This window comes from Camelina sativa, chromosome 9 (genome assembly GCF_030686135.1).
Source record: "Camelina sativa cultivar CO46 ecotype springtype chromosome 9, ASM3068613v1".
In the NCBI taxonomy this organism is placed as follows: domain Eukaryota; kingdom Viridiplantae; phylum Streptophyta; class Magnoliopsida; order Brassicales; family Brassicaceae; genus Camelina; species Camelina sativa.
Window position 1 is genome coordinate 5,490,530 of NC_141888.1, and position 9,126 is coordinate 5,499,655.

The following is a 9,126-nucleotide window of genomic DNA, read 5'->3' on the forward strand; positions in this document are numbered from 1 at the left end:
ATAGTCGTAAAGTAGTCAGTAAACATTTACGACTATTTGCTGACAGTTTAACGATTAATGCGATGTGAAGGAGATTAGTTTGAGAATAGTTGTGATATAGTCGTCAAATGTAGCGACTACTTGGCTACTACGAGATGACTATTTGACGACTGTGTTGCGACTATGTTAATCTAGATTTAATGACTATTTGAAGACTATAGGGATTAAAAACCAGAATCTTTTTTTTTTTGTTTTGCTTATAACTCAAATTTATAATCAAAGAAAGCCTTAAAATTTGCATTTTTAATTACCAAAAGTTAACCATAATTGTAATTAGTACACCACATAAGCCATTACAAAAAGAGAGAACCATATTTTTGTCACAACCAAAAGAGAGAACCTAACACTATGATTCTCTTAAGTGATAAGGAAGAACACATCATCCCAAATTGTCAAGTTCATTAGAGTAAGAAATAGAGAGAGATAAGTAGCCTAAGAATTAACCTAAGGAGGAGATGCACTTTATGTAGGAGGGTCGATGGGTGCATCACTTGATTCAGACTCATGGAACTCGAGAAAGGCCGGATCAAGTTTCTGCATGAACTTTTCCAAGCGATCTATCTTCTTCTGTTGCTCAGCCACAACTTTGGAATGTTCTGCTTCACGAGCAGCAAACTCAGCATCACGTTTTGTCGCATAAGCAACTTGTTCTTCAATGATCCTTTGAGCTTCCTTCATTTGCTCTTGCAATGCTACAAACGATGATGACTGTCCTTGTTGATGATAGCTGCTGCCATTGAGAAGACCCTGAAGATGATCCTTGAGGCTACCGAGCCCAAAAATATTACCTCGTGAATCCTTCTCGGTGGACTGAGAAAAAAAAAAGGTGAAACTGTAAATAGAGAATATGAAAGTTAAAGATTCTTTAAATATAGATTGTGAGAAATGTAACTTTACCTGAAGAAAGATGGCAGTATAATCTTCTGCTGTGAGCTCATGAACTTGTGAAGGATCTGACTCAATCTCAGATAGCTTAGCTTGTAAGTTTTTCTCATAAGTTGTAAAGATCTTCTCAGCCTTGCGATCCACATATGTACCATCTGGCTTTGTATGAGTTTCTTTGAAAACCTCACCGAGACTCACTGGTCTCCCAAGTTTTTCTTCCTGGAATGTTACAAAAACAAAGAAAAGGGTTAAGATATAAGTTTAAGTTGCAAAGGTGTAAGAAAAAAAACAAAGTTACTCACCAAGCCTTGTTTGACTTGTTGATAAGATGTTGGCCCAGATAAGTGCATGTGAGGACCGAGACCATTACGGTCTGACATGCGAGCTTTGGAATAGATTCGACTCCTTTCTTGTGCTTCTTCAGTCTCCCACTGAGCAACCATTACTTTCCACAGGTCACCCTCAATCCATTTAGGTTGCACTCGACTAGTCCTAACGTCGCTAACCATGTTTTTCATCCGTCGTTGGCATATGTCATAGAAATACTGTTGCACTGTTCCTGTTATTAAAGGATCCCAAGTGTGTGTTTTCTATGAAAAAAGGAAAATAAAATTACATTAGTGAACAACAACTTAATCAAAACCTATCTATGAATGAAACTCAGAACATAAAACTATACCGCAAACTCAAGGAAGTATCTTTCTCGTCTATCCGGAGGCACACATGACCAATTGTAGAATGGACCATCAAATTTGTTTGTAAAAACTCTAGTAATCTTCCGAACCAGTGCTGATTTTGCATCACGAGTAAACCTCAAAACATAAGAATCAAGTCAGACAAGTTCACAAAACTATCACATATCACCCTAACACATGTATGACAACACATAATTAAAACATGTTTACTCACCAAGTCGTGTTAGGCTTCGGTTCCGGAGAGAGCACGGTGGTAAATTTGTCGCGGTCCGGCACCATAAGTATGGCGTTAAGAGCCCTCAACGTGTCCTCCCGGAGTTCCGGCAATACTGGATCTGGCTCCTCGAAGTTGTTACCTTGAGAGGACGGATGGCTTTGGTTGTTACCTTGAGAAGACGGATGGCTTTGGCTATGAGCGTGAGAGTTCTGACCTGGAGATCTCCCAGAAGCATGCAAAGGATTCGATTGAACCGGTGGATTATTTTGGACTTCTGGTAATGACCTAGCCGGTTGGTCTTCTCGGCTTCGATTCACGGAATTCTCAAACAGGATCTGTGGCGGTGGATAGTTTCTCACCTGCGGTCCGGCTGACGTCGATAGTTGGGGGGAAACGCGGACTTGTTCTTGAGGCGTCTGAGGCATTGGATTGTGAGCCGCCGGCGTGAAGTTGTACTGTGGCGGTAGAGGATTGACTTTTTGAACCTTCGACCTAGGGTTCGAGCCACCGGGTCTGAGAGCAGCGTTGGGGACATTCCTCTTTCGTCCAGACTTCTTAACCTTCATCGTAGAAGACTGAGAGATCGGCGATTGCGTCGATGAGAGATTGAGAGATGAGAGATTGTGAGAAACGGCGAAGAACGGTGAGAAATCAGAAATGAGAGATTAGGGTTTGAGCATTAGGGTTAGGTCGTTTGTTTATGGGCTGGACCGCGTAAATGGATTCCCGGGCTTGTTTAGTCCCTAAATGTTTTAAAATTAGTCGCTTATTAGTCGCTTATGAGTTGGTATGTGATTTTATTTTAACAAATTGGGCTTCGCCTGTAGTCCAAAACCTGGTCCAACACGTAATAAACATGTTTAAACCCAATATTATGTAGTTAGTCACTTATTAGTCGCGAATCTGTAGCCATATTTAATTTTAGAGAAACATATAATTTAGTTTAGTTTACATATTATTTGAAATCTGCTACTTATATATACACTAATAATATATTGATCACTTTAAATTTACAAACATTATTTACATATATACTTACTATAACAAAAATTACATTTTCTATTTTTAAATTAAAATTACATTTTATGACTTAGCATAAATGAAGATACTAATTTTAAAAGATCAGACCTACTGATTCATATACATTTTCTTGAGCTTCACCTTTCATAGGTAATTTTTCACTTTGCAACCAATTCACAAATGTACTAATGGAAAACAAAAGCTCAAGTCTAAAACAATTAACAATTAATAATTAATAATAAGTATAGATATGGTAAAGCAAGCATAAAAAAATTGATATTACTTACATATATTTTGTTTGTGCCTTTGAAAATGAGATTAATATGAGAATGCCACAACATGATGCATGTATGTATAGTTTCTATATATGTGAAGAATGCCAAAATATTAGTCACTACTTAGTAGCCAAATTACCGACTATTAGAAATAGTTGCTACGTAGTCGCCAAATTAGCTGCTTTGATACAACAAAATTAAGTTCTTCCCACTTAGTCGTATAATGGTCGTCATTCAATGACTACAATACCGACTATTGTATTTGGTCGGCAAATAACGTCTAAGTTACGACTAATGTTACGCAGTTGTAAAATAGTCGTAAGATAGTAGGCAAATAGTCGCTTAATTTGGCGACTACGCTTTTAGTCGCCAAACGTAGTCGTAAATCACCTGTTTTCTTGTAGTGGTTACCCGAATGAATTCAAGGATATAGAAAAGGATGTTGGGTCTTGTATGATTTGTCGAGGGGAATTGTCCAGTGCTGGGTGTCGGGTGACTCAATGTGGGCATGCCTATCACAAACGGTATACTAACAGTTGGCTACTGCGTTTTAAATCGTGCCCTTATTGTTCAACATGAGGTGTTTTTATTTTTGTATTAAGTATCAGGATATTTTGGCAGGTAGCTACGTTTTCTAGAGGTTTTTTGAAGTCTGTTTTGATTGAAGGACTTTCGGTTATCTTATTCTATATTAATTTGAGATTAATTTGAAAACGATGTGTGACGATATTAATGGAGGATTTTCGATAAAATATGGAAGATACACAATTGATTGAGAATGGGAGTCTGGGGATTCAATCTGAAATGGAAAGCATTGAAACTCAATTATGTTTAGACTGAAGAACAACAGAGACATGACGATGAAAACAAAAGAGCAAAGAAGAAATGAACGAACATATTTTGTCCTGTGATTTTTTATTATTATTAACACATCATGTGAAATAACACTTCTAGAGGGGTGATTTTTCCATTTCACCTTTTCAAGTACAAAAGTATTCAAAATCTCCTAAAATCAATCTTTAGGATTTTTTTAAAAAATCATATTATTTTGAATAACAACATATTTGATATGATTTTAACAAATTATTGATTGAATAACAAGAGATTGCCAGTTATTTTGTATGATTTAAAAAAATCTTAGGTGGGGTTAATTATTGGCTCTATGATTATAATGGATTTGGAAATCCAAAACAAAAATCATGTGTTATTCAATCATTGATTTTAAAATACTTGTCAAAATTATGTGTTATTGGTTATATGATTTACAAATACTTGTTAAAATCTCATGTTATTTATTTATTGATTTTTTTTTTGGATTTCAAAATCCACATTATGTTTTAAATGGATTTGAAAGTGTAAAATAGACGGATTCAAATCCAAGGATAAAACATGTTATTTCAAAATTCAGATGTTTTGATTTCCATTATTTTACAATTATATATGGATTCAGAAATCACATTTCCATTAACAGATTTTCCAAATAGGTTGATGATTAAGTTTTTGATAATTATTGAAATAAAATAACATAATAATTTCCTTTATTATTTGAAGGGCATACTTTGTTAGTTAGGAATTAAGAGTACCTTGTTTGTATGTAAATGTTAAACTAATTAGTGAATATTTTTAAATACATGCTCATTAGATTTTAATAAGATAGTCATAAAACTCCGCTTTGCAAAACCATTTTTTTCTTTTGCACTCCTCATGTTCTTTCTCTAGGTTCATATGTTTCTCCTTCTTCTAACCCTATCCTACATGCATTATAGAATTTAGACTTCTTAGTTAAAAGACATTGTTAAATATTAGTGTATAGAAATGAGTGAGTTACTTTTTTTTTACGCCTACTCTTGCTGTAAATTTTTAGATAGCGTAAATGCTTGAGTCAAAATAGAACTTCGTGGCTGCCGTAGAGTTAAAGTATTGGCTACCTGTTTAATATATACAAAGTGAATATGTATTAGTCAATATGTAAGTATGATAGAAATTGTTGGTTAGAGTTTAGACTGTTTAGTTATCTTCTTATCTTGTGGTAAAAGACATGACCTTCAAATAGTTTTGAGTTTGTTATCACCATGAGATTTTTATTGCCTATTGGTGAGCTAAAATGTGAGAGGAAAGTTGATATAGCGACATTCTTTTGAAGTATTATCACTAAGGTTTTGCACCTTGCACGAAGATGATTTCCAACATCTGTCAAACAAACGTCAACTTTTATTTTCACATTTGGTAACATATTATTCTTTATTCAGTGTTCTAGGACAGTTATAAGTTATAACAAAGGTGCTTACCACATTCACATGAGACGGAGAATTATATTGCTGCATAGATCAACCGATTGTTAGTCTGTCTAGAGCGATGGTTTTATGTTGACATGTCGTCAGACGATTGAGGAGTATGACTTGCTTTCTCGGTTACTCTCACGATCGAAGGTTAAGCTTTGTGGGTGGGAATGATTGAGGAATATATATATATATATGTACGTTACGTAGCAATATAGCATTAATTTAAGTATGTTAAGAACTTAAGAAGTTGGAAGGATTCGTTTATTTTCTGACTATATTAGTATATTCTGACTCATGTGATACACGTACGTACGGTTTAATCAATAGATTTTTTTTGTGGAAAACTTTGTTAAAAAATTCTGCAGTTTTATGGAAATCTTATGTTGAATTCCAATTGAGCATGTTTATATTTAAAACCGCTAGACATAGTTATAATAAGATATTTTTAGTTTAATATAGTTACAAACAGTGGCGGATCTAGAAATTTTTTTCAGAGGGGTCAAAATATAAAATAAAATTTAAATTAATTTTAATTTGTTCTATAATATTAATGTTATTTGATTTTTTTTTATAAATTATAAGGGGTTTACGTTTTTGTTTTTAAAATAAAAATCAAACAGAGTAAATAGACTATAATTTAAAAAAAAAAACTAAAAAAAACCAAGTATTATGAACAAAATATCAAATAAAAGGGTAGTAAGTAGGACTTGAACCCATGTTGGGAAGGGATTTGAGGGGGTCAATGAAGAGAACTTTAACCAATTGTGCCCAAAAATTAATTTCTAACAAGCTTACAAATTTTATTTTTAATATTTAACCGGGGTCATCTGACCCCCTTCCTCTTCACGTGGATCCGCCCTTGGTTACAAATCATATGAGGTTGTGCTAGAAGATTTCAAAATCCAAAATTCAATCAGTTTTTTTTTTTTAATTTTATAGATTAATTAGAAAGGTTGAAATCTCTTACTCTTTCAAATAAATTTGGGTTTAATTTATTAACTAAAGTCAGATATCATATGGAAGTGATATAGCCTAACTTGACATGTGACTTACTATTGTTAAATTTATTAACTATTATTAATCCACTCTCTTCTTTGGTTTTTCCCCAAATCTATTTGTTCTTTATATTTTTTTGGTTAGGAGATCAAAAGTTTTAGTGGTTAACAATTTGTATTACGACTCTTTGGTAGTGATTGGTAACCACTTTATAAAGTGGTATAAAGCTGTACAAATATACAGCTTTAAAGTTTACCATCACAAAAATTTTATTAAAAATTTTATTAAAAGCTTTGCTTTCAGTTTTTTTTGTACAGTTTTCATTTATAGTTTTTTCTACAGCTTTGCACTATTCATAAAAAGCTTACAGCTTCAGCTTACAGCTTTTCTGTACAGCTTTGACTACGTTACTAATCAAATCCTTTATTTTGAATACGTACTTGAATTAGGCCTGGGACAAAATAACCGGATCCGCCGGATATCCGGATCCGTATCCGGTATCCGATCCGAAAACCCGGATATCCGATAAAACGGATCCGGATTCGGATCTTACATTTCACTATCCGGCCGGATACGGATATGGATCCGGATACTTAAAAAAATTCGGGTCGGATATCCGGATCCGCCCAAATGTATATTATATTATATTTTTAAGATATATTTATTAGATGTGAAATAAACACGTATATGTAGTGCAGATATGAGAAGATAAATTTTGCTTTTGTCGATGTGGGACCTTTCAACTGTCCCTTCCTTCGTCCACTTATCCCACATCGAGTATAAAAGAAAAATGTGTCCTACTTCTTCTCTATAAATAAGGCCAAACCCTTCTATTCTCTCACAATTGCTTATTGGGTTTTCCAAATGAAGCCCATCTAACAAAATAAACCGGATTTCGGATATCCGACGGATAACCGAGATTTTATCGGATAACCAAAAACCGGATTTCGGTTCCGGATTCGGATAGTAGAACTGTCTATCCGGCCGGATCGGATACGAATCCGGATACCATAAAAAAGGCCGGATATCCGGCTCCAGCCCAGGCCTAACTTGAATGGATATAATGATTATATTTAAAGTGTTACGTATTAATTTATTATATACATGAATTTTATTTTCAACAAATAATAATAGTTTTAGAAAAGGCATGTGTCACTTTAGCTTGTGCTCACACGGCGAAAAAGTGGAAAGAGTTAAGCAACTTTCATAAAGTAGATTTGTAAAACATGTCTCACCACTCATGCATGCATGCTAATATAGACGTTACACACGTATAACGTATATATGTGCTAAAGACTTGTATTATCATAAACGACAGACATTTGAGTGAAAAAATCAAAACTGTGACCAATGTCTCCGTTGCCACACCGATTGCAAATACTTAATTTCAATAATACAAATGAGATTGAAAATTTTCATATGCAATTTAGTCTCTCCGACTCTCGCTCTCCCATGCATGTAAGTATGTAACATTAGTTGACTAGATGGCTCAAACTCGGAAATTAGTTTGACTAACTAAATAATCACAAATTTACAATAGTTATCTAATTAATAGGTATATATATAGACCACCTTTAATAACCTTGGATGTTTTTTTTTTTTTTGGAACACGAAAGTTTGATGTTAGAAATGTACTCGATCGTCTCAGTTAAGAGTTGACTAAAGCTCTTGTCTTAAATGCAGCCATAAATTGGCTATTGTTTATTTTTCAATGAGTACTGATTCAGTTTAGTTTTGATTTTCTTTTAACAAAGAAGCAGCTTGTAAAAAAATAGGAAATTAGCACTTATACTCACTTTTACAAAATTTAATATCACACATACCTACTTTTAGCTATTAGCTATTGTTAGGGCATCTCCATTGGGGGATTTAGCAAGGATTTAGCAAGGCTCTTATTGCAACTGTAATTAAAAATAAATCAGAATTGATGGAATATATAAGATCCAACTCTTATTTAGTAAGTTTAGGAATCGTCTCTTATTGTGTACGTGTCAGCATATAGCTGATTTGGTTTTTCATATAAAAACAAGATTTTTTTTTTTTTCCTTCTTGAACCATAACAAAACGGAGAGATCTTTTTGACCAAATCGGAACCTTGCAATCGGAGAAACCGATCTCCAGTCGGAGATTTTGATTAATCAATCAAAACGACATATCAAAGCTTCTGATTAATTGACGAGTCTTCTTCACCAAAGTGAGTCTTCTTCACCAAATCGAAGCTTTTGATTAACCAATCTCTTTCTGATGGTAATTTCCTTTTTCTGATGGTAAGAATTCTTGTTTAGTAAGAGTATAGAAATTAGAGTTCTTTGATTTTCAAAAATTAGGGTTCTTCAAAATCTGTTTCTAATTGTGATCCTAGGCATGATTGTAATTAGGATTAACGAAATCTGTTTCTAGAATATGATCAAAGTCTCTGTTTTATTCTCTTACCTCTCTCTGTTTTATTGCTCTGCTTCTCGTAAATTATGCTATATACAAAATTCTATAGGTTTGACTAACAGAGATGTTTTTAGACTAACAGAGATGATGAAAGTCATTATTGATAATGAAATCTGCTATCCCGCCAAAGAATGTTAGTTTTCTCCACCTGATATTCTTGTATATGTGACTTTTGCAGATCGTAATGTCCACAAGTTATTTGCAACTCGAGCTGATCTTTATCGAACTGTCTACATGCATCTGAAACTAAAGGTATTGTACCATCTGTTTTGCAG

The 9,126-nt window shown here is 33.9% G+C and overlaps 1 protein-coding gene across 1 annotated transcript; it reads right to left on the reverse strand.

The window, feature by feature from the left end:
* Positions 1 to 248: 248 nt before the first annotated feature.
* Positions 249 to 2,402, reverse strand: LOC147937757 (uncharacterized). The gene is made up of 5 exons (XM_087465254.1): positions 1,834 to 2,402; positions 1,604 to 1,736; positions 1,227 to 1,514; positions 937 to 1,143; positions 249 to 849 (listed from the first exon to the last, which is right to left on the reverse strand). Exons 1-5 carry the CDS (start codon positions 2,400 to 2,402, stop codon positions 502 to 504), a joined length of 1,545 nt encoding a protein of 514 aa, XP_087321380.1. The 3' UTR covers positions 249 to 501.
* Positions 2,403 to 9,126: the final 6,724 nt, after the last annotated feature.